The 26,700-nt window shown below is 34.6% G+C and overlaps 1 protein-coding gene across 11 annotated transcripts in view; it reads right to left on the reverse strand.

Annotated features, from left to right (window-relative positions):
- The window catches only part of DLG1 (discs large MAGUK scaffold protein 1), a 250,368-nt gene that overhangs the window by 2,044 nt on the left and 221,624 nt on the right, over positions 1–26,700 (reverse strand). For all 11 annotated transcript variants that reach the window (XM_045903112.3, XM_045903111.3, XM_045903117.3 and 8 more), the window contains 6 exons: positions 22,176–22,217; positions 19,645–19,695; positions 18,649–18,750; positions 18,246–18,418; positions 9,774–9,883; positions 883–974 (listed from right to left, as the gene is read on the reverse strand). In XM_045903112.3, coding sequence (XP_045759068.1) covers positions 883–974; positions 9,774–9,883; positions 18,246–18,418; positions 18,649–18,750; positions 19,645–19,695; positions 22,176–22,217 — 570 coding nt within the window. The remainder of the gene's footprint in view (positions 1–882; positions 975–9,773; positions 9,884–18,245; positions 18,419–18,648; positions 18,751–19,644; positions 19,696–22,175; positions 22,218–26,700) is intronic.

Genomic DNA, 26,700 nt, shown 5'->3' on the forward strand with positions numbered 1-26,700 from the left:
TGATTTGTACTTAGTTTTGTATATTTGGTAGATACACACTGAAGTACTTAAGAGGCAAAAGGGCATCTGCTGGCAACTTACTCTTAAATGTTTCAGAAAAAAACGAAATGTGGTAAAATGTTAACATTTAGAAAATATGGGTGAAAAGTGTATGAAAATTGCTGGTACTACTCTTTTTTTTTTTAAGATTTTATTTATTTGACAGAGAGAGACACAGCGAGAGAGGGAACACAAGCAGGGAGAGTGGGAGAGGGAGAAGCAGGCTTCCCGCAGAGCAGGGAGCCCGATGCGGGGCTCGATCCCAGGATCCTGGGATCATGACCTGAGCCGAAGGCAGACGCTTAACGACTGAGCCACCCAGGCACCCTGCTGGTACTACTCTTGTGAATGTTCTGTAAGTCTGAAATTATTAAAAAAAAAAAAAACAAAAAAAAAAAAGCAAGCACATGGGTTACAACACCATGGCATTTGACGTACTTAGGGTGAACACCTGAAGAATAATTTAAAGGACAAAATGAATGAGAGATTATTTGGGAATTGCTATGCACTCATTTTCTTTAAACAAATAATATATTAAAATGGATCAAAATTTATAAAGCATAAGATCAGAAAAGTCATTTTCACAGAAGAAATCAAGTCTGAATCTATTTTTCTCCAGTCTAGTATGTCCTAATGAACCACTTAAGAAACACTATCTTTTAAGATTCCTCATCACCACTGCCTAGGTTAGATGAATTATTCTGAAAACCACAATATTAATTACATAGTATTAATACATAGTATCAATCAGAGTAATTAATTACTGGTAGATGTGGGCATAGTTCAAAGTTCAATGGCTCCAAATCAAAATTCTGTCAGGGCACTGACACACATGATGCCAACCTGTGAAATGTTCAGTAAATTCTTGTTCCAGTTTCATGGCTCTCTCAAATGTCTTTCTGGCTTGTTCTTCTGTTAGACGCTTATTCATTTCCCTATGCAAATAAATTTAGAAATTAGCAATCAGTACATTATAATACTTTTTAAAAAAAAGATGACAAAGGAGAAGAGACACATAAAACATAAAATCATGGAAAGTTGAGTTCTGTTGAGAATATGAATGTCACTAAAAATTAGATTCAGTCACTAAGTATATTAAGCTTTATGCTCCGATTGACAGAGGGTTTCAATACATTTTTGCATTCGCTCAAGGCAGCCAAAAAAACTAAGCATTAATTTGGTATTTTTCACTTTGATGAAAATTTCATATTAAGATATAGCTTAGAGATCGATCTACCAATTTATGGATAACAAAGATAACACATAAACATATCAAACAGCACCATGAGAAGGTAATCAACAAAATATAGTCTGGGGAGAACTCTGTAGAAGAAATGACGTGGTTTCTTTAACAACAACAAAAAAAGAGCTATGGAGGGAGAATCTATAGATTAAAAGAATTAACAACCAATTGTCACAAACAGATCTTATTTGGAACTTGATTCAAGCAAATAAATTGAAAAAAAAAAAAGCAAAAGGAAAACTGATGAGACAATCAGGAAAATATGAACTATCTGATGATATAAAATCATTTTAAGTGTGACATCAGAGAGATGTTTTCTAGTAACGTAATTCTTATCTTTCAAATATATACTGCAATATATGGATGAAATCATGTAACATCTGGGGCTTGTTTCAAAATAATCTGGTGTGGATGGGTAGGGGGATGGATGAAACAAGACTGGTCATAGCTGAGAATTATTGCTGCAGCTGGATGATGGGTATATGAGAGTTTGTTCCCAACTTAAAGGGAAAGCTTCCAATATTTCTTCATTAAATATGACATCTGCTTTGATATTTTATAAGTGACCTTTACTGGATTAAGGAAATTCCCTCCTATTCAGTTTGCAGAATGTTTTTTGTCATGAATGGATGTTTATTTTATTAAATGCTTTTTCTGCATTTATTAAAATGATCATATGCTTTTACTCCTAAAGTTTCTTAATGTGGCACACTTACATGGATTTTAAGATTCATTAAAAATTGTGAAAAAATATACATAACATATAAGTTACCATTTTAACCATTTTTAAGTGTACAGTTCGTTGGCATTAGTATCTTCACATTGTTGTGCAACCATTACCACCACCCAACCCTACGACTGTTTTCGTTTGGTAAAACCAAAACTCTATTCCTATTAAAAATAACTCCCCTTTGTCATCTCTCCTCAGCCCCCGCTACCCACCATTATTATACTTTGTCTCTATGATTTTGACCACTCTGAGTACCTCGTAAAAGTGGAACATACAGTATTTGTCTCTTTGTGACTGGCTTATTCCACTGAGCATAATGCCTGCAAGGATCATTCATGAACATACTGCAGAATTTCCTTCCTTTGTATAACTGTGCCATATTTTGCTTATCCATGCATTCACTGATAGACACTTAGGTTTCTTCCACATTTTAGTTATTGGGAATAATGCTACCATAAACATGAATGTACAAGTATCTCTTCAAAAAAGCAGCATATACCTAGAAGTGGAATTGCTGGATCATATAGTAACTCTATGTATCTTTTCATGTGCTTATTGGCTGTATCTTCTTTGGAGGAATGTCTATTCAAATCCTTTCCCCATTCTTGAATTGAGTTGTCTTCTTGTTGTTTTAGGAGTTCTCTAAATATTCTGGATATTAATCCCTTATTAGATATGATTTGCAAATATTTTTCCCATTCTGTGGATTGCCCTTTTACTCTGTAGACAGTCTTTCGATATACAAAACCTTATTTTATTATTTTTTAAAGATTTTAAGTAATTTCTACACCCAACGTGGGGCTTGAACTTACAACCCCGAGATCAAAAGTCACAGGCTTCACCGACTGAGTCACCCAAGGGCCCCTGATATACAAAAGTTTAAAATATGGGGCGCCAGGCTGGCTCAGTCAGTTAAGCATCTGCCTTCGGCTCAAGTCATGATCCCAGAGGCCTGGGATCGAGTCCTGTGTTGGGCTCCCTGTTCAGCCGGGAGTCTGCTTCTCCTTCCTCTGCTCTGCTTGTGCTCTCTCTCAAAAAAAATCTTAAAAAAAAAAAAAAAGTCATGGAATCTAATCTTTGTTGTTGTTACCTCTGCCTTTGGTGTCATATCCAATAAACCAATGCCAAATCCAATGTTGTAAAGCTTTTGTCCTATGTTTTCTTCCAAGAGTTTTGTTGTCTTACATTTAGGTCCTTGATTCATTTTGAGTTAATTTCTGTATATGGTGTTAAGAGTCCAACTTAATTATTTTACACGTAGATACACAGTTTTCCCAGCACCATTTGTTGAAGACTGTCCTTTCCCCCACCGAATGGTTTCGTATCCTTGTTAAAAATAAAAAATCATGTATGTAACAGTTTACTTGTGACCTCTCTATTCTACTTCATTGGTCTTTTAAATTTTTTTCATCATGGTAAGTGTACTGTTTAATCCCCATCCCTTATTTCTTCCATCCCACTACCTACCTCCCCTCTGATAATCATCAGTTTGTTCTCTGTAGTTAAGTCTGTTTCTTGGTTTGTCTCTTTTTCCTTTATTTCTTAAATTCCACATGAGTGAGATCATATGCTCTTTGTCTTTCTGACTATTTTGCTCAGCATATCTCCAGCTCTATCCATGTTATTGCAAATGACAAGATTTTCTTTTTTATTGCTGAATCGTATATATTCCATTGTATATACATACTACCTCTTTATCCATTCATCTATCAGTGGACACTTGGGCTGGTTTGGCTACCGTAAATAATGCCACAATAAATATAGGGGTGCATGTATCCCTTTGAGTTAGTGTTTTTTTTAAAGATTTTATTTATTTGTCAGAGAGACAGAGGGAGCACAAGCGGGGGGCGGGGAAGCTGCAGGAAGAGGGAGAAGCAGGCTCCCCGCTGAGCAAGGAGCCCAATGCAGAACTCAGTCCCAATCTGGACCTGAGCCAAAGGCAGACGCTTAACCGACTGAGCCACCCAGGTGTCCCTGAGTTAGTGTTTTTGTATTTTTGGATAAATACCTAGTGGTGATTCCTGAATCACAGGGTTGTTCTATTTTTAATTTTTTTAAAAAGATTTTATTTATTTATTTGAGAGAGAATGAGATAGAGAGAGAGAGCATGAGGGGGGAGGGTCAGAGGGAGAAGCAGACTCCCTGCTGAGCAAGGAGCCCGATGCAGGACTCGATCCTGGGACTCCAGGATCATGACCTGAGCCGAAGGCAGTCGCTTAACCAACTGAGCCACCCAGGCGCCCTACTTTTAATTTTTTTGAGGAACCTCCAAACTGTCTTCCACAATGCCTGTACCAGTTTGCATTCCCACCAATAATAGTGCATGAGGGTTCCTTTTTCTCCATATCCTTGGCAACACTTGTTTTTTGTTTTTGATTTTAGCCATTCTGACAGGTGTGAGGTGATATCTCATTATAGTTTTGTATTCCACTGGTCTTATATATCTGTCTTATGCCAATACTACAGTTTTGGTTACTGTAGCTTTGTAGTGAATTATGAAATTAGGAACCCTGAGTCTTCCAGTTTTTTTTTCTTTTAAAATATTGTTTTGGCTATTTGGGGGTCCCTTGAGATTCCATATGAATTTTAGTATGGGTTTTTCTATTTCTGCAAACAATATTATTGGGATTTTGACAAACACTGCATTGAATTTGTAGATCACTTTGGGTAGTACAGACATTTTAACAACCTTAAGTCTCCTAAATCCATGAACATGAAAAGTGTTTCCATTTATTTTATCTCCTTTATTTTCTTTCAGCCATGCTTTGTAGTTTTCACTGTACAAATCTTTCATCTCCCTGATTAAATTAATTCTTAAGTATTTTATTCTTTTTGATGCTATTGTAAATGGAATTCCTTTTCAGATTGTTCACTGTCCGTGTATGGAAATGCAATTTTTTTGTTGACTCTATATGCTGCTACTTTGCTGAATTTATTTATTACTTCTAAGAGTTTTTACGTGCAGTCCTTAGGGTTTGCTATAGATAAGATCATATCGTCTGCAAACAAATTTTATTTCTTCCCTTCCAATTTGGATGCCTTTTACTTTTCTTGCCTAATTCCTCTGGCTAGTATTTCCACTACCTGTGTTGAATAGAAGTGGTAAAAGCAGGGATCCTTGCCTTGTTCCTGATCTTAGAGGAACAGCTTTCAGTCTTTCACCTTTGAGTATGATGTTTGCTGTGTGTTTTTCATACATGGCTTTATCATATTGGAGTAGCTTCCTTCTATTCCTTTTTTATTAAGTGTTTTTAAATCATGAAAGGGTGCTGTTAAATGTCTTTTTAAAAAAGGTAATCTCTATGGCCAATGTGAGGCTCAAACTCACGACCCTGAGATCAAGAGTCACATGCTCTACTGGACTGAGCTATTCAGGTGCCCCTGTCAAAAGCTTTTTCTGCACTGATTTGTGTTTTTTCCTTCATTTTGTTGATACAGTATATTATGTTGATTAATTTTCATATGTCAAACCATCCTTGTATTCCAGGAATAAAACCACCTGGTCGTGGTGTGTAATCCTCTTAATATGTTGGTGAGTTCTGTTTGCTAGAATTTTGTTGAGGATTTTTGCTATGGGCTGAAGGTGGGGAGATGGGTAGCTGCTATCAGGCTAAAAGCTGAAATTAACCAAAATTAACCATTCAAACCTTCCCCTGGAAGATGCAAGCCTTAAGTAGACTCCTGAGTTCCAAAGTAGTTACTTCTGACAGATTCTGTTAAGTCCAATTGTCTAGGTGGGGACATGGATTCCTGGTGCTTCTTACTCCTTCTTTTCTCTAGCTCTACCACTGATTAATTTTTACATGTTTAACCTTGCATTCTTTTTTCTTTTAAAGATTTTATTTAATTTATTTGACAGAGAGAGAGACAGTGAGAAAAGGAACACAAGCAGGGGAGAAGCAGGCTTCCCGTGGAGAGGGAGCCTGACACGGGGCTCTATCCCAGGACCCTGGGATCATGACCTTAGCCGAAGGCAGATGCTTAACGACTGAGCCACCCAGGCGCCCCCAACCTTGCATTCTTGAATAAACCCAACTTGGTTGTTTATCTTATTTAAAAAAATTAATTGTTGACCTCAATTTATTTGTATTTTGATAAGGATTTTTGCATCTATATTTGTGTTAGGACTGGCTTACCATTTTCATTTCCTATGAGGTCTCAGTCAGGTTTTGGTATTAAATTAATGTCCATAAACTTAGTTGAACAATTTGTGTAAGATTTGTATTATTTAGCTTTTGTTTATATTTATATTTATTTATATCATATATTATGTATATTATTTATTTATATTTATATCATATTTTGTTTATATTTATTATTTAGCTTTTGTTTATATTATTTAGCTTTTCTGAAAAAGAATTTTTTTTAAGTATAACTTTCAAACATAGAAGAGGAATATCGTAAATATACAGCTGGATGAATTTTAACCAACTTAAACTTACCTGTGTACCATCTAGAACCTAGATCAAGATCTAGAACATTTCACCAGTAACCCCAGAATCTGGGTGTGCTCATTCCAGTCACCTACCTACCTTTAAAGAGTAACCTCCATTTGACTTCTGTAAGGAATGATTACACTGGAATCATAGAATATGTATAAAGGGATCCTAGACTATATATACTTTTAGGTCTGGATTTTTTACTCAAATTATGTTTGTGAGATTCTTCTATACTTTTGTGTGTAGTTGGAGATGGCTCATTCTCATTATTGTAGAATATTTCATTGTGTAAGTATGTCGTAATTTATTTATTCACTGATGGACATTTGGATAGTGTTTTTTGGTTATTTTGAACAGTACTTCTGTCAGCAATATAGTACATGTCTTTGGTGAACATATGTAAACATTTCTGTTGAGTACATATCTAGAAATGAGACTTCTGGATCTTTAGTTATGTGTTGGTTCAGTTTTAGGAGATACTTATATAAACAGTTTACCAGTGTTGGTGTACCAATTTATACTCCCATCAGTGTTATGAATTTCAGTTGTTCCATGTCCTTGCTAACAACTGATATTTTCTTTTTCATTTTAGCTATTTTTGGACATTAGGGTTTTTTGTGTTTGTTTTTGTTTTTTAAGTAGGCTCCATGTCCAAAGTGGGGCTTGAAGTCACGACCCTGAGATCAAGTGTCACATGCTCTACTGACTGAGCCAGCCAGAAGCCCCGACATTATAGTTTTAACTTGTGTTTCCATGTTTGAGTACCCTCTCATATGTTTATTTACTATTTGGATATCTCCTTTCATAAACGGTCTAAGTCCTTTGCTCATTTTTCTATTGGGTTGCCTGTGTTAACCTTTTTAAGGTCTATCTGATGTGCGGTGATATCCCATTTTCATTCCTGATATTATTTATGCCTTCTGTATTTTCTTTTCTTGATCTAATTGTATACAGTATTTTTAAAGAAAACATTTTTTATTTTATTTTATTTTATTTATTTATTTATTTATTTTTAAAAGATTTTATTTATTTATTTGAGAGGGAGAGACTGAGAGAGAGAGCACACGAGAGGGGTTGGGATCAGAGGGAGAAGCAGACTCCCTGCCGAGCAGGGAGCCCGATGCGGGACTCGATCCTGGGACTCCAGGATCATGACCTGAGCTGAAGGCAGTCGCCTAACCAACTGAGCCACCCAGGCGCCCAGAAAACATTTTTTATTTTGTTGATCCTAACATGTTTGTTTTCTCTTTCGTTGTATTTCTACTTTCTGAGTTTCACTGACTGGTCTTTGTCTAATTTCTCAAGACCTTAGACTGCTAAAATTTATTTGACTTCCTACATTCTTTCCTAATATTTAAGGCTGTGGATTTTCCATCACCAAGGCTACTATACTCCAAATTCATTTACTTACAATTTTGTTACCATTTAGTTCAAAACATTTATTAACTTATGCTGTGATTTCTTCTTTGACCCATCCAGAAGTAAAATGCTTAATTTCCAAATACATGGGAATTTTCTAGTGATCTTTTATTGATTTCTACTTTAATTTCACCATGATCAGAGAATATTTGTTTTATTAATCACTGAAATTTATGGCTTAGCATATAATTAGTTTTGATAATTGTTCTATGTGCATTTGAAATTAACATGTAAATTTTGCAGATGTTGAATGCAGTGTTTTTTACATATGTTAGTTAGGTAAGGTTTTTACTTGGTGTTCCATATCCATACTGATTTTTTGTTTTCTTATTCTAGTATTTCCTGATCTGTTAAGCTCTCCCACTGTGATTCTGGAATTATTTTTTTCCTGTATAATTATCAATTTATGCTTTACATATTTTGAGACTGTATTATAAGTACAAATGTATAAATATATCATCCTGATCGAATGAACCTTTCTTTCATTTTTATGAAATGTCCATTTTTATGGCCAGTAATAATTTTTTGCCTTTAGATATACTTTGATAGCAATATAAACAAACTTATTTTTGGTTAATGTTTGTACAGTGTATCTTTTTTCTAGACTCTCACTTTCAGCTTTTCCATAGCCTAATATTTAAGGTGTGTCTTATGAAAGCAACATATAGTTGATGGGTATCGTAACACACTACTCCAAAATATGGCACTTTGGCATACTGAATATTTTAAGCTGAAGGAATTTGCAAAATGGCAGGTATATGAATGACCTCTCCTGAGGCAGGTCAAAGATCCTCATGTGAGAGGTGACATTCCTATATCTGGAGGAAGCAAACATCCTTATCTCCAAAGATGGAGGGACACTGAGAAGAATTTGAACTAACAGGCCTTGCTAAGTTTCCCTAGTTTGCTACTCTTAGCTTATATTCTTTGGTACTATCATTATTTTCCTGTGACTATCCATTGGTCACGAAACCTAGTATAAAAATGTTCAAGTTTAACTGTTTTTTGGGGTCTTCATTTCTTTATGAATGCTCCCACGTCACACAAAACTTGAATTAAATAAATTTGTATGTTAATCTGTATTTTGTTACAGAGGTCCAAGTGAAAACCTAGTAGAGAGAAAAGAATTTTTCCCTCTCCTACAAAAGCAACATCTAGTTTATTTTTTCTTCAACTATTCTGACAACCCTTGTCTTTTAATCAGACCATTTAGTCTAGTATTTAGTTAATGAAATATTTGGGTTCATTTAAACCATCTTACTATCTGTATCCTTTTGGTCCCATCTGTTCTATGTTTCTATTTGCTCTTCTTTTAGTTTTTTTTTTTTTTTTTTAAGATTTTATTTATTTATTTGAGAGAGAGAATGAGATAGAGAGCATGAGAGGGGATAGGGTCAGAGGGAGAAGCAGACTCCCTGCCGAGCAGGGAGCCTGATGCGGGACTCGATCCCGGGACTCCAGGATCATGACCTGAGCCGAAGGCAGTCGCTTAACCAACTGAGTCACCCAGGCGCCCCAGCTCTTCTTTTAGTTTTTATTTAAATTTGATTTTTGCTCTCTATTAGTAAGTAGTTATACATTATTTTATTCTTTTAGTGGTTACCCAGAGCTACACTGCTCCCATTCAGTAATTAGTAGCCACATGTGACTACTTAGACTTAAAATTCTAATACATATTACCTTATACACTTTAGTATATTAATGTTGATGATGATGATTGCTAGTATCACAGAATGCTTATTTAATCCTCACAATAACCCTATGAAGTGAGTATACGATTACTATCTCCATTTTACAGATAAGGGAACTGAGATGCAGGGAAGGTAAGTAAACTATCCAATCTAATAAGTGACAGAGACTGGATTTGTACTTAGAGGCGTGTGCCTTAGGCATTTATACTTACATGATATTTTCCATGGATTTGGGTTTAATAAAAATGGAGATTGGGTAAAGTTGTGCAATCTGTAATCTCTTTATGGCATTTCCAGACACATCGAGGATACAGTGTTTGCCCTAAAATAGAGGAAATAAAGAAGAAAAACAAGTGAACCAAGTATTTTCAATTATATCAAAGGTACATTTCCTACAGATACAATATCTGGATTACGATATGTTTGGATCCTCTTCACTTTAAGCAAACTTGTCATTTCTGTTAGCAAATTTCAGAGGGGAAATGAAGACAATGAATAATGACTATGAATAATTAATTTCCATTTTCAAATATTGCATTTAAAAAGGAATGAAAATACAGTTCCCTTACTCCTAGCTTTCACAGACCAGTCTCAAAATGGCAACCAATATGGGGCTCCTAACTTTTATTTTGCCAAGAAAAACAACCGCCCTAAGGTACCATCTTACCATAATTATCATTTCATAAAAGAATATACAATCAACAAGAAGGTAAAAAAGGACTAAAATGAAGGAGAATCTTTAAAACTGAATAAATTTAAAATTTATAAAACCTCATTACCACTAATCTATTTCTCATTTTATTGGGGACTAGCAAAAACTATCACAAACTGGCAATTGGGAATCCCACTTCCAGATTTAAGACATTTTTCTGACGTGCTTATATTCACTTACAAAGGCCATTTGGATTTTTATCTTTATGAAAAGTGTTTCCATGTTAAATAGGGTAATAATCATAACTTATCAAACATTTTATTATAACATATTTTAAATCAGGTACTGCCTCATAATGTATTTTTAAAGAAAGATTTATTTTAGAGAGAGAGAGCACGTGTGAGCAGGGGGAGGGGCAGAGGGAGAGAGAGAATCCTCAAGCTGACTCCCCACTCAGTGCGGAGCCCGATGCAGGGATTGATCCCCAGACCCTGAGATCATGACCTGAGCCAAAATCAAGAGTTGACGGCTTAACCAGCTGAGCCACCCAGGTGCCCCTGATAATGCATTTTGTAATCCAAGGGCTTAAGTATATTTCAATGAACAATTTCAATTTAGTAGGAGTATTTATTTATTTATAGATTTTATTTATTATTTTACAGAGAGAGTGAGAGCAAGGCGGGAGGGGAAGAGGGAGAGAGAATCTCAAGCAGACTCCCTGCTGAGCACGGAGGCCAAAGCAGGGCTTGATCTCACAACCCTGAGATCATGACCTGAGCTGAAATGAAGAGTTGGACACCCAACTGACTGAACCACCCAGGTGCCCCACGAGCACTACATCTTAATTTTATATACTGCTAACCTTACTCTAGTTTTTTAAAGTATCTTTCATTTTATAATGGTATTTATTTTATTTTTTTAAAGATTTTATTTATTTTGACAGAAAGAGTACAGGCAGGGGGAGCAGCAGGCAGAGGGAAAGGGAGAAGCAGGCTCCCTGCTCATCAGGGAGCCCTATGTGGGGCTCGATCCTAGGACCCTGGGATCATGACCTGAGCCGAAGGCAGATGCTTAACTGTCTTAGCCACCCAGGCGCCCCTATAATGGTCTTTAGTTTTATAATGAATTTATAATTTATTTTACAAAATAATTTTATGATATTTTGTGATAGATTTTGTATGGTTTCCCAGGTATATATACTATTATCTGAAATAGAGATAGTTTTACTTTTCCCCTCAATTTTTATGCCTCTAATTGATTTCTCTTGCCTTAACAGCACTGACTAATGCCTCAAGTACAATGAATACCTTGAGTAGAATGCTGAATAGCAATAGAGATAATGGACATCCTTGCCTTGTTCCTCAATAATGGAATTGCTTCATGTTTCTCCTATTAAGGATTCCATTCATCCATCTCAATCTCTCTTTTTCCTTTTTAAAAATATAACACCAATCTCTGTATTTTTGAGTTTTTCTCCTCCCAGGAAGGGTATTGAATTCTACCAAAAGCTTTTTAGGCATCTATGGATATATGATTTTTTTCTTTAGATTGTGGAAGATTACATTAATTAATTTCCTAACTTTGAGCTGACCTTAAATTCCTTTAATCCCATTTGGTCATAGTGTATTGTTTTTGCAATATGGTATTGGATTCTGTTTACTAAAAATATTTAACATTTTTGCATTAATATTTGTAAATGATATTGGTCTATGATTTTTCCTGTCTCCAGCAGGCTTAGATATCAATATTATACTTGCTTCATAAAAAGAATGCTCTTGAACGGTATATGGGGGTTTTAGAACAATCTAACCTTTGAGATTTGGTAGAATTTCCCTGAGAAGCCATCTGAGTCTGGTGCTCTTTGTGGGGTAGTTCCTTGATACCTTGCTCTATTTCTTCTAAAGAGATTTTCCATTTCTAATAGGTCAATTTCGGTAAACCACATTTTTCTAAAAAATTACCCATCACAACCAAGTTTTAAAAAATTTATTTATAGAAAGATATAGTCTTTTATGATTTCATAATATTTCAACGGTATGTCCCCTTGTCATTTCTATTATTTGCGATTTTTCCTTTTTAAAGAAAATCAGGTCAGTTCATGGTTTGTCTATTGTGTTAATTTTTTCTAGACCTTCTATTTTTCTATGTTCTACCTCAAATTCTTTAAAAAACCATTTTATTAACTATATTTATTGTAAAAAGTATATGTGAGTTGACAAAACATTTAAGTAGTTCATCAAGGATAAAGTTAAAGTTGTAAGTTCTCTTTCCCCTCAAAGCACCAAGAGGATTGTCAGTTTTTATTTTAAACAGCTTGATTAAGGTATAACTGACATACAATCAACTGCATGTATTTAAAGTATACAATTTAAAAAAAATTAAAAAAGATTTTATTTATCTGTTTGAGAGAGAGAGCACGAATGGGATGGTGGGTAGAGGGAGAAGCAGACTCCCTGAGCAGGGAGCCCCAGATCATGACCTGAGCAGAAGGCAGACTTTTTTTTTTTTTTAATTTTTTAAATTTTTAAAAAAGATTTTTATTTTATTTGAGAGAGAGAATGAGAGAGAGCGAGCACATGAGAGGGGGGAGGGTCAGAGGGAGAAGCAGACTCCCTGCCGAGCATGGACCCCGATGTGGGACTCGATCCAGGGACTCCAAGATCATGACCTGAGCTGAAGGCAGTCGCTTAACCAACTGAGCCACCCAGGCGCCCTGAAGGTAGACTCTTAACCAAGCCACCCAGGTGCCCCTAAAGTACACAATTTAAGTTTTGACATGTGTATATACCCTGAAATCATCATCAAAATCAAAATAATAAACATATTAGTCATCCTCAAAAGTTTCCTCATGCCTCTTTGAAACTTCTCCCTCTAGTCCTTTCCCACGCAACCACTGGTCTCCCGTTATTATAGTATCTTTGTATGGACCTATGCTTTCTTTTTTCTTGGGTAAATATCCAGAAATGGATCATATGCTAGGCAACTGTTTTTCTTAAATCTCATTCATTCATTCAGAGAGCGCCTGCACACATGGGGCATGGCAGGTAGGTAGGGGAGGGGCGGAAGGAGAAGGAGACAGAATCTTAAGCAGGCTCCATGCCCAGTGTAAGTCCGATGCCAGGCTCAGTCTTATAACTCTGAGATCATGACCCGAGCTGAAATCAAGATTTGGATGAGTAACTGACTGAGCCACCCAGGCACCCCCAAACTGTTTTTCAAAGTGGTTGTATCATTTTATATTCTCACTTAGTAGAGTTGGGACCAAAAGGATACAGATAGTAAGACGGTTCTTTTATGGATTGTGCTTTTGGTATACTATCTTAGAAATCTTTGCCAAACCCAAAGTTATGAAGATTTTTCTATGTTTTCTTCTACAGAGTTTTTAGTTTTAGGCTTTACATTTCTGATCTATTTTTAAATATTTTTAAAAGAATTTATTTATTCATGAGAGAGAGAGAGAGAGAGAGAGGCAGAGAGAGAAGCAGTCTCCCCAAGGAGCAGGGAGCCCGACACGGGACTCGATCCCAGGATCCTGGGATCATGACCTGAGCTGAAGGCAGACGCTTAACCATCTGAGCCACCCAGGCGCCCTATTTTTAGTTAACTTTTGTATATGATGTGCGGCATGGCTAGTCAATTGTTCTAGCACCATCTGTTGAAAAAACTTTTTCTTTTTAAAAGATTTTATTTATTTGACAGAGTGCGTGAGAGAGCACAAGCACGGGGAGCAGCAGAGAGAGAGGGAGAAAGTCTTTCCTGCTAAGCAGGGAGCCCGATGCAGGGCTCGATCCCAGGATCCTGAGATCATGACCCGAGCCAAAAGCAGATGCTTAACCAGCTGAGCCACCCAGGCACCGCAAGACTATCCCTTTCTCCACTGAGCTGCCACTTTTGTCCACAGTTGTCCATATATACTGTGGGTCCATTTAAGGATTCTCTAGTATGTCCTGATGATCTACCTGTCTGTCTTCATGCCAGTACCATAGTTATCTTGATTATTGTATTTTTATAAGTCTCAAAATCAAGTATTATAAGTCCTTCATATCTTCGATTTTTTTCAAAGTTGTTTTGGCTAGTCTAAATTTTTGCATTTCCTATGAACTTTAGAATTAGCATGCCATTTTCTATTGGGGTTGTACTAAGTCTAAAAGTTCAACTGACGTCTAAATAATATTAAGGCTTAGAAACCATGAACATGATCTATTTCTCCATTTATTTAGGTCTTTAATTTTCTCAGCAATGCTCTGTGGTTCTTAGTGTACTGATCTGTAAATCTTTTGTTAGATTTCTCTCTTAAGTATTTAATATTTTCTGATGTCACTGTAAATAATGTTTTTCAAAATTTCAACTTATGACTGGTCTAAGTACATAGGAATACAACGGACTTTTGTATAATGAATTATACTGTATCCTTCATTCTTGCTAAACTTATTAATTCTAGTAGTTTTTTGGGTAGATTCTATCAGATTTTTAACATAGACAATCTTATCATCTGCAAATGAACACAATTTTACTTCTTCCTTTCCAATCTGGGCAACTGTTCTTACTTCCTTTGAACTTACTGCACTGGCTAGGACCTCTACTATAATGCTGAAAACAAAGTGGTAAAAATGGATATTCTTTTTTTTTTTTTTTTAAAGATTTTATTTATTCATTTGACAGAGAAAGACACAGCGGGAGAGGGAACACAAACGGGGAAGTGGGAGAGGGAGAAGCAGGCCTCCCGCAGAGCAGGGAGCCCGATGCGGGACTCGATCCAGGGACTCCAGGATCATGACCTGAGCCGAAGGCAGTCGCCCAACCAACTGAGCCACCCAGGCGCCCCAAAAATGGATATTCTTGACATGTTTCTGATGGGTGTTGGATTTTGCTGAATGCTTTTCCTGAACTACAGAGATGATTTTATGATTTTTCTTTTAATATTTATAAATTCTGTCATCTCTCTAATTCCTGATATTGGTAATTTGTTGCCTTTTCTCCTTTTATTTCTGATCAGTCCGGTTAAAGGTTTATCAATGAGTTTGATCTTCTCAAATAACTAATTTTTGGTTTCACTTATTTTGTGTATTGCTTTCCTATTTTCTGATTTTTATGATTTCCTTTCTTCTGCTTATCACATAATTTGTTTTTATTTACATTATGTCCTCCCTTTCTCTTTTTCTAGCCTTTTACACCTGGCATTTACTCTTAATCATTTTTGCCTGGAAGTTTTTAAGGCTATGAATTTTCCTTTGATCACTGGTTTAAATGTATCCCATGGATTCTGATATGTACTGTTTTCATTATTAAGAAAATCTGTAATTTTATTTTGTATTTTCTCTTTCACATAAGAGTTAACAGTTTTAAAATTTCTAGTTTGCTGGGCCTGTTTTTGATTTTCTAATCATTTATAGCTTTACTGCTTTGTGATCAGAGTATTATTTGTAATATTTCTACTTTGTGGGACTTTGATATTTTCTTCTCTGTATGGTTTGTGTAAGAAATAGCTTGCTGCTGGGCACCTGGGTGGCTCAGTCAGTTAAGTGCCTGCCTTCGGCTCAGGTCATGATCCCAGAGTCCTGGGATGCAGGGTCACATCGGGCTCCCTGCTCAGTGGGAGCCTGCTTCTCCCCCTGCAGCTCCCCCAGCTTGTTCTGTCAAATAAAAAAAATCTTAGGGGCGCCTGGGTGGCTCAGTCATTAAGTGTCTGCCTTTGGCTCAGGTCATGATCCCAGGGTCCTGGGATCGAGCCCTCATCGGGCTTCCTGCTCTGCGGGAAGCTTGCTTCTCCCTCTCCCACTCCCCCTGCTTGTGTTCCTTCTCTCGCTGTGTCTCTCTCTGTCAAAAAAAAAAAAAAAAATCTTAAAAAAAAAAAGAAATAACTTGCTGTGACTTGGTGTTTACTTTTCCACTTATCAGTAATTTGAAGTTTGCACATTATCTTTCAGGTAGGATGAGGATGCAGTTTTACTTTTTTTTTTTTTTTTTTAAGATTTTATTTATTTATTTGAGAGAGAGAGAATGAGAGAGAGCAAGCACATGAGAGGGGGGAGGGTCAGAGGGAGAAGCAGACTCCCTGCCGAGCAGGGAGCCCGATGCGGGACTCGATCCCGGGACTCCAGGATCGTGACCTGAGCCGAAGGCAGTCGCTTAACCAACTGAGCCACCCAGGCGCCCGCAGTTTTACTTTTTTAAAAAATTTAAAAGAAATACAACGTTATAAATAAAGCTAAAGGTACAATTTCTTTCCTTCTCCTCCCAAAGGAAAACCACTGTATAGTGTCTATGTATACTTCTGAAGTAGATGTGTATCATTCCCATGAACGTTTTTATATTTACTAAATATGTATCCATAAACTATACAGGCTGTTTTGTTATTTTAGTTTATATAAATAGTATCATATTGTATATCTTCTTTTTTGAGATTTATTAATGTAGATACACCTCTCTAGTGAATATTATAGTTTATTCACTCTAGCTGCCATATCCCACTGCATGAGTAAGTAATAATTATGACTCCCCTTTGTTGATTCCAATTTTTCACTATTATAAAGAGCTACCATGAACACCTTTATACATGATCCTCTTGAGTAAATTTCTACTTAGATACCAAGAAGTAAATTTTTGAGGGGCACCTGGGTGGTACAGTCACTTAAGCATCCGACTCTTGGTTTTGGCTCAGGTCAGTTGTGAGATCCAGCCCCAAGTCAGGCGCCACACTCAGTGTGGGGTCTGCTTGAGATTCTTTCTCCCTCTCCCTCTCCTGTTCATGCTCTCGTTCTTTCCCTAAAATAAATAAATAAATCTTAAAAAAAAAAGTAAAATTTTGAGTCATACGGTATGAGCCAAACTCTTCTCAAAAGAAGTTCTATTAATTTATATCCCCACTATCTAAGATTTCCTATTTTCCCAAACTCTTGGCATCACTGGACACCTCCATTTTTTCAATTTTTAAAACTGATCAGAGCTAACCAAACCTCTCATATAAAAAAAGTAGTATTGGGCGCCTGGGTGGCTCAGATGGTTAAGCGTCTGCCTTCGGCTCAGGTCATGATCCCAGGGTCCTGCTTCTCTCTCTGTCTCTTGTGAATAAATAAAATCTTAAAAAAAAAAAAAAAAGTAGTATTTACAGATGGAAAACTGAGATGCTGAATTACTGCTTTATGTTTTATAGGTATTCCATTACTGGGTCTTAAACTACTAGTTTTAAAGGTATAAGACAATTTGTTAATGTTTATTTTCCAGGCCCAAAAAGTAATTTAAGCATAGCAGTGTGTCTGGAGTACAATGTTTTGGCTTCACCATAAAACTGCTTTAACCCAATGTTAATATATCATCAGACTACTCTGAAGGGTGTTTTAAGAAAATCTGTTGTTGTTACAGTACCGCTGAGTACTTTTTACGCTTGTTAATTAAATATGACTCTCCAGGAGAAATTTTTATCTAGTCTCTGTACAGGAGCAACTAGACTTATCTTGAACATCTGGTTCATTTTTATTGATGAACACTACTGGTCTTAGCTCTTTAATTATGCTAGATGTTAGAAAGCTATTGCTAAATACAAGGTCTATGTCTAGCAAATGTATAGAACCTTAAAATAGCAGGCTCCATGCCCAGTGTGGAGACTGATGTGAGGCTTGATCTCATGATCCTGAGATCATGACCTGAGCCAAAATCAAGAGTCGGATGCTTAACCAACTGAGCCACCTAGTACCCCTGATCTACTTCATTTTGTATGCATTTTTCTAAGCCACCACAATTAAATATTCAGTTGAATAAATTCATAATATTAATTAAAAATGATCAATGCTGTAACATCTATATTTTTTCAAAAATATGAACTAGAAGTTTCTATTTCATCATTCTTTTATACTGTCGAAGGCAATCAGATTAGAAAGTATATTCTGGGATCACTTTGGTGCCTTTTTCTTTTTTTTTAAAGCTTTTATTTTTAACTAATTTCTACACCCAACATAGGGCTCAAACTTACAACCCCCAAATCAGGAGTTGCATGCTTTACCGAACGAGCCAGCCAGGCACCTCTGGTGCTTACCTTTTCTGCTACTTCCCGCACAGACTGAACACTTGTTCCATATAGATGGTTGTTATACTGGCCAGCTTCAATAAATTTATGTTCTTGAATATCTTTTTCCATCTGCTCTCTTGAAGTCACAAAATGATAATCTCTTCCATCTACCTCATAGTCTCGTTTTGGTCTAGTTGTATCTTTAATAGAAAATAACTTGAGGAAGTGTTTAGTATTAAACACAACAAATCCATTTTCTGCTTCAATAATAGTAAAGTTCAACACAAGAAAATTTAAAAAGGGACAATAATACGGAGGAATAACTGATAACTTAGTATAAACCATTAAAAAATGGTAATGTTTACTTTTACCACACATGATGACAAAATGTTAAGAGCAATAACTAACAATTTTTATGTGGGTTACTCACGAGGAACACATGATCCAAATTTGTCAGGAAATTCTGAGATCAAGTCATCATTTATCCTGTCTTTCATAGGTCCCAATATGATCACTGGTCGAGTATAATTAACTATAAAGATAAACTGCATGTTAAAAGGAATAAATATTCAACAAACATCAATGTACTTCAGACCAGAGAACAAAAGTATCCTTAAATATAAAAAATTTTTTTTTCTTTTCCCATCAATGATGCCTAACTTGCCAGTTTATAAACCTTTACTAAGATCTTAAACAAGTCAGTCTCCTGTTGGAAGTCATACACTTGATAACTCAACCAAGTTAAATTCAGAATTTTAGCAGTGTTTCTATACATTGCTAATATCACCTCATTACAAATAAGAAAACACAGTTTAGTGTTTTACTGATCCTTTCTGAAGTAGAAATTGTTAGGAAGCAGATTAAAGAAGGGCAAAAAAGAAACTGGGCATAAGAGTTGATATAATCACAGTCGTGATCTAGAAAGATGATCTAATAGAAGTGGATTACACCTTACACTGGATTGTAAGGGATCATGTTAGAAACACGGAGATTGATAGTAAGAACCAGAATTAACATTATGGTAGGAAGGATGAAAAGAAGATTATAAATAAGGAAGATATGAGAGAAGATAAATAGGGCCTAGAAACTGGACAAGGGAGATGAAAAACAGAAAGATCAAAGATGTTTCCAAAATTTTGAACAAGGGTCACTGAAGGACAGTGACACTACCATGAGCACTAGAAATAAGTTGCTTAGGAAATAAAACAGCATTATAAAACAATATAAAATGACTAGATTTCAACATACTGTGAACTAAGCCATGTTTCATAAAATACATATAGCAAAGTTCTGTATATATACTTACAGAAAAAAATATAACAAAATTCTAATAAAACATTATTTTGAGGTAGGAGTTAGACCTATTTTCTAAACTAAGAAGTATATTTTTCTAGAAGATTATAAAACATCAATAGGCTTCACAAACCTTCTTGTTGATTCACTGGCTCATAAGACAAGACATATTCTTCTTGACCACCTATTAGTCAAAATATAGATGAGAAAATCTATTAAGATAACTAATGCTAATTTAATTCTTCATACATAACATATAAATTGCTAGGACTTTCGTCAGAAAATAGCAAAGATGTAGAAAAAGGTACTTTATTTATGGTAAGATTAAAAGGTAGCAAATTATGAAGTCATAAGGATAAGTTTGATACATGTAAAAACAATATAAATGTGCTATTTAACAACTACCTTTGTTATCCTGTGTTTTAAATTATCATTAGATCTATTTAAAACCTTCATTTGTGACGTCATGTATGTGATACTAATTTTTATTTATAAGCTAAGAACTATTAAGTCTCTTAAAGATAAGTACTTTAATGAAAAGTTCTACATATGTGAGTATTTATGTAATTTACTGCTATTAAGAATATGCTGATGTTTCGGTCCCACCAGATGTAATATTTAACAGGATATATATACATTTTTATAATTATAACTATAATAAAAAATTGTAATGTAAAGGTAAAACTGTTGTCACGATTTCACTGATGAAAAAAATTCACTAATTGCTCTAATAATTCATTTATTCAATCAAAAAAATAACATTTAAAATGAATTTAAAAAGCTTTAGATAAGGGTGCTCCCTTCTACTTGCTGGAATGGGATGCTGCACAATTCATTAATTGCTTAATAAAGCCAATTAGATCTTAAAAAAAAAAAAAAAAGCTTTGGATAAAACTAAATCCTTCCCTTCCCACTCCAACTATGAATCACATAGATAGCAAATGAAATAAGATATATTTTGCTTTGACTTGAAAGCACTTTAGAAGTTAAATCCTCTAAGATTAAGTTAAAGGTTTAGAGCTTAAAATATCATCAATAAAAAACTCTACAAATTGTATCTTGACTCAGCAAAAGGAACTGAAAGACTTAAAAATTCCAGTTCTTAACACACACACACACACACACGTATAGAGAACAAACTAGGAAGGACTGTTACTTCAAGTGGTTCAATGAAAACAATCAATGTTGGATAACATATTTGAGGATTTTCTCCTTGATTATCAAGATTCTATAACAACTTTTTCACTAAATATGGCACTGGTTTATATCATACGTATGCAGCTGTAGATCTTTTAAACTCATATATTGGCTTTAAAAGTGTATTTCATTGCTTTAAAAGTGTTCTTTCCTGCTTTAAAAGTGTATTTTACTGTTTTATTGTCATAATATATAAAAAACATACCTAACAAGCTGCTTTTAAAAATATTGTACGTAAAACAGGGTTTACATATTAGCAAAAACATGCAATTTGAATATTCCACACCTAACAATTCATGCAAATGGTGAGACAGACAGTATATACTTTCATTACCTCTTTTTTTTTTTTTAAAGTCTAGAAAGTTACTCAACTACTCTGAGTTCTGATTATATGTTAATAAAACACTAACAAGAAATCACATTCCCACACCAAAAAAAGAAAATTATGTAACTATTATGCAAAAAATAACAACCAATCAAATGAGGGTTAAAAGTATATATTGTCAACATGAAAAAAATCAGAGACTGATATTAACAGGATGGACCTTTTGAGCAGCCATACTCATCTGTAATCAAGATTACTTTCATATTAGACAGCAGTAAAAAAAAGTTAGAAAAGCAATTTTAATTTTTAAGGAACCACAACTGATAATATTCATGTACTCCCCCCATGTCCAAATCTATTAAAAAACTCCAGATGCTTGTATAGTTCACTTAACAAGAGCAAAAATGTAACATAAGCACACCAAAAAGGAAATCAGTATTGTATGAGCAACTGTTGAAAATTTTTCCTTCATCATTTAGGTTCACCAGAAGCTGGTAGTAAACAATAACTTGATCTAGATCATTATTGGTGACAAAGAATAAAAAAGGAAATAAAGCTAACTGTAATTTAGCATTACTGAAAAACATTTTATTAAAAAAAATTTTTTTTGAAGATTTTATTTATTCATATGAGACAGAGAGATACAGAGAGAGAGCATGAGCAGGGGGAGAGGCAGTGGGAGAGGGAGAAGCAGGCTCCCTGCTGAGCCAGGAGCCTGGGATCATTACTTGAGCCTAAGGCAGATGCTAAACCATCTGAGCCACCCAGGCGCCCCTTGAAAAACATTTTAATGCTCATATTAAAAACAGACTTACTAAAGAAAACGGCAAAATGCAAGTTTACCCCTCATTTAACTAGATATTTTCTTGTAAAAGACACACACACACACACACACGTACTATGTACACAAATAGCATTGTTTGTAAAGAGGATTTTAGAGTTTTATTAAAATTTTGGAACTTTGTTAACTTTTGTACATAGTATGACTTTATTTTTCAATTCAGAATTTTACTTGGCTCTCTCTGATTTTAAAATGTTAAGCATCTGATATTCAGTTTTTAGAATATATTACTAAGACAAAAAACTCCCAAAGGATATATATTACTTGTGATTACAAAAGAAAAGTAACTTAAAACACTTACGGTAACTACTTTCACTATCGCTGGCATTAGAAGTTATATGCTCTGAAATTGCAGGACAATGGAAAAAATAAAGAAAACACAGTGTCATGAGTTTAAAAAAGCAAATTATCAAAATAAACACAAGGCGACATTACAAAATGTTGAGATATAAATACACATACTCGAAGAATTTTTAAAAAGCATTTTTGATTTTCTTTGAAAAATTTTTTTCCCCAAATATGAATTAGGAAGAAAAGAAATCATGTAATTAAGGACAATGCTCCATTTCTGTACAACACAGTTTATGAACAGAATCTATGGAAAATAATCAAGTAGAATATGACAGAGGGCAAAGTGATCCTAAATTAGTCCAAATGTAGACATAGAACCCAAAAGGAAAAAATGCAGTTGGCACCATTTAATTTATGAAACAGTAATGACCAACAAAAGAGACAAGTTATATTTGAGCAAACAGATGCCCATTTTAATGAAGGGATATCTTAAAAAAATAAGTGATCTTGCTTTTAGTTCAGCTTCTTTCTTGTTCCTGAAGAGAAATGAAAATCCAGGTCTCTGAGATCATACAGATAAAACATTTTAGATGTCACAGATGCATATGTTCCAAAAAAAAAGTCAAACGGAAGGGAATTCTAGAAGGTGGGACTGTATTTTAAAATAGACTAGTATTTCTGAGAAGCTCTGTTTTGATAAAATTGACAATGGCTGCTTTGCAAAACAAAAAAGATAAAGCAAATACATCTACTTGCAAATTGCCTGGTTGGTCTCTCCTTGAAAGTGACCCCATTTCATAACTTGATTGTTCCATAAACACCAGGTACTCTTCCCATGTAAATGTAATCTTGAATATTCTCTCAATAAGTATCTCCAGAGTAAATAAAATAAAATAAAATAAATTATAAAAAGTAAAAAACAAAATTTTCCACAGGAGAAAGTGAAATCTAAATTTCTTATGTGAGGCAAACGAAAAAAAAATTTTAAGGGGTAAGAAAACAGCTTGAGGAGAAATATCTGCTGTACCATACCACCCACAGAGTCTCCTAAAATCAAGATGCACTACTGAAAAGTTACGAGAATGGTAGAATGTAAGATTTCAAATGAAGATAATAGTTCTTGAACTGCTGTCATGGTGAAAAATAAATCTGTTATTCTAATCTGCAAAGACAAGATATAATTTTCTTTCTTCCTTTTTTAAAATTGCAGTATAGTTAACATACAATGTTGGATTAGTTTCAGGTGTAAGGATATAACTTTCTTAATCATGATTATAAATATTTTAAATATAGCAGGGACATTAAAAATTGTAAGACTGAATAACATATGACAAGCACATGTAAAATGATGTTTTTTAAAAGTCTGTATTTAAAAATTTCTTCCCATGTTAAATGTACTTCGAAACAATCATTTTAAATTGTTGCATAATATTCTATTGAACTGATAAATCATAATTTACCTTACTACCTATTACTCAGACATCTTACTTTGCTTTAAATTGTTTTCCACCAACATCAATAATTAGGAATGTCTTCATTTATACAACTTTTTAATCTCTTGTCCTATTTCCTTAAAATTCATTCCCCAAAGTAGGAACGACACATAAAAAAAATTCTTATAAATTTGTATTAGGATTAGTATTGTACTCTACAATCTCTAATACATAAAAGAGAGAAACATTAGTTACTGCAATGGAGTGAAGGGGGAGAGTAAGTGGGAGTATAGAAGAGACAAAATTAACCATGAGTTGACAATTACAGAAGTTGGGTAAATGAATACTTGCAGGCTTTAATTTACTATTTTTCTACTATTGAATATATTTGGCATGTTATACAGTAAAAAGTTAAAGCTACTACAAATCTCTTCTGTCTTTTCTGGGGATTTCTCCTACTCATATCAAGTTCTCTAAGATTACCGATAGCTGTTATGCAATCAAATTCTTCAAGTTTTCACGTATCCTTATATGTAACTACAATAAAATTTTGCTATTCAAAGCACGGCCCTTGGAATAACATCATCACTATGCGGGAGTATTTATTAGAAAGGTAAAATGCTTTCTTCTTGATAATTAAAATACATTTTTTAAGAAACTTCACCAAAAAAGGTATTCAAATATCCAGTAAACATATAAAAAGGTGTTCAAGTTTTCCCTGTAATTTTCCCCTGTAATTACTTATCAGCGAAATGCAAAATAAAGCCACAACAGATATCTCTACCATCCACCAGAATGGCTACAATGAAAAAAACCCCAAAACAGATACGCCAAACACAGAGAAGGTAAGTAGCAACTGGAACTCATATACTACTGAGGGTGGCGAAATTGGTACAACCACTATGGAAAACTATTTGGCAGTAACTACTAAAGCCCCACAGATGTATGTATGTATGACCCAGCAATTCCTTTCCCAGGTATTTCCCCAACAGAAAGACATATATATGTTGACCAAAAGACATGTGGAAGAATGTTCAAAGCAACACTATTCAAAATAGCCCTAAATATATGTTTATTTACAAGTCTTAGATAATATATGCAGTTTCATATTCTTTTTTTTACATTTATATTATGAGCATTTTCCCATGTCATGTTTTAATATGATTTTCAATGGTTATATGATATTACAAAATACGGATAAGTCATACTTCATTAACCACTTCCCAAATATAAAGACATTTTAGGATGGTTTCAAATTTTTTTGACTGTAATTTCTCAATAAAATTAAAATAAACTTCCTGATATATAAACCTTTATCTCTATCTCTGACTACATACTTAGGATAATTCCTTGAAGAGGAATTAGTAGGTCAAAAGATACACTTTTCCAGATATGCATAATGTTAATATATTAAAACTAGTCATTTCATACAACTCTACCACTGGGTTCTCCTTTAAAAGAAATGTCTAAGATGATGGGTAGAAATTATCATTTTGTTTACTGCTTACTGGGGACATTAAGTATTTTATATACTCATTTCATTTGTTATCTTTTGAGCATTCTTCTCACATCCTTTGTTCAGTTATCAAATGAAGAATTAGTCTGCTTCTTACTGATCTGTTAGAAATTCGCAAAGATATTATCCCTTTGACATACATGGTATATTCTTTAAGTTTTAATTTTGATTTTGTTTATGATGTTTGATGACCACAGGCACTTCAAATCTAACCAAGTCTCCCCTTTCTAATCAAACATTTCTTCCTGAGAAGGTATATGCCTTTTCTTTGCTCTCCCTAACTACTACCTACACATCACCCATCTTAAGCAATAGTACTACTCTTACACTTATTCTTTATACAAATAAAAATAAGTCTGGTTTTGGCATCTAAGAACTCCACACAACTTTATTTATATAAATCTCTGAGATGAGAAGAAAGGCTTCCCATTACGTATCTCTTTCTTATGTGCCTGACAGAGTTTTTGAGGTGTTCTACAAAATGGAAAGCTGTAAAAATTGAGCTATAGGTACAAACCTCGTTTGAAACTGTATATCATGATTTCACTTCTGAGCACCTTACACAGCCCCTCCTGAACTTATTTCTTTTTAGTTCTCTGTTAAAGGAATCTTACATTTTTCCTTTTCACCTTTTTCAAAGTTGCCTTAAGATATACAAGTTGTACACGTTTCTATTTCTAGCTTTTCACAAGTTATGACGATTTACTTGCATTCTCTCACACTTCCATCATATTCTAGTTAGTTGTTAGTCAAAATTAGGATTGGAAAGGCAAATTCTCTCATTGTTTCCTCTACTCTCAACAGGGCAAATCAATGATTTATTTGATTTTCTTTTGTAGAATCACTGAGTTCATGTCTATGAAAAGTGTTCAGGGTATCACACTTTTGTTTCTCTCCTCTTCAATTAAATACCCTATTTTTCACAGGTTATATGAAATTACATGTAGATGTACATCTTTCTTGATATTCAGTGTTATTCCATTTCTTCATCAGGTTTGTTTCTCTGAAATAATTTATGCCTTTTCTTCTCAGTCCCTTCATGAGTCCTGTTTCAACAAGGCTTGATGAATATCTATATGAGTCACACTTATTTCTTTCTATTAAAATCTCACAGGATTCTGCTTAGTTTATTTCCTGTATTTGGAACTTTAGAATATAGATTACTGAGGCTACGAATAAAGTCCCTGACCACCCTTTCCCCAGCATTTTCTGTTGTATAATAACTGGCACCTTGTCAACTGTTAGTCATCTGTTTTATCCAGGTTTAGAATTTTTACTGGTATCTTCCTGTTTCCCTCATTTGATCATCAAGTTACCAGGTGAATAAATTATCTTAGTTCCTGTGAGATGAAGCACAAAACCCATCATTCAAGGGATCTTAAGTCTCTGTCCAGAAAATTAAATCCTTTTCTAAAGGACATTGTCTGATAATCAGTTACTATTTTTCATTTGTTTCTCTTCTCAGATCCCAATTGTCAAAATGAGAGATGGAAATAAGATGTGGCCAAGGTGTAATTATCATCCATCATAACAATATCAATATAGTAAACAAATTGTCCATTTAGTTTCTTTCCAATGAGTTTTCC

This window comes from Mirounga angustirostris, unplaced genomic scaffold (assembly GCF_029215605.1).
Source record: "Mirounga angustirostris isolate CCGP_5_RB_7025 unplaced genomic scaffold, mMirAng1.0.hap1 SCAF_1, whole genome shotgun sequence".
Taxonomy (NCBI): Eukaryota; Metazoa; Chordata; class Mammalia; order Carnivora; family Phocidae; genus Mirounga; species Mirounga angustirostris.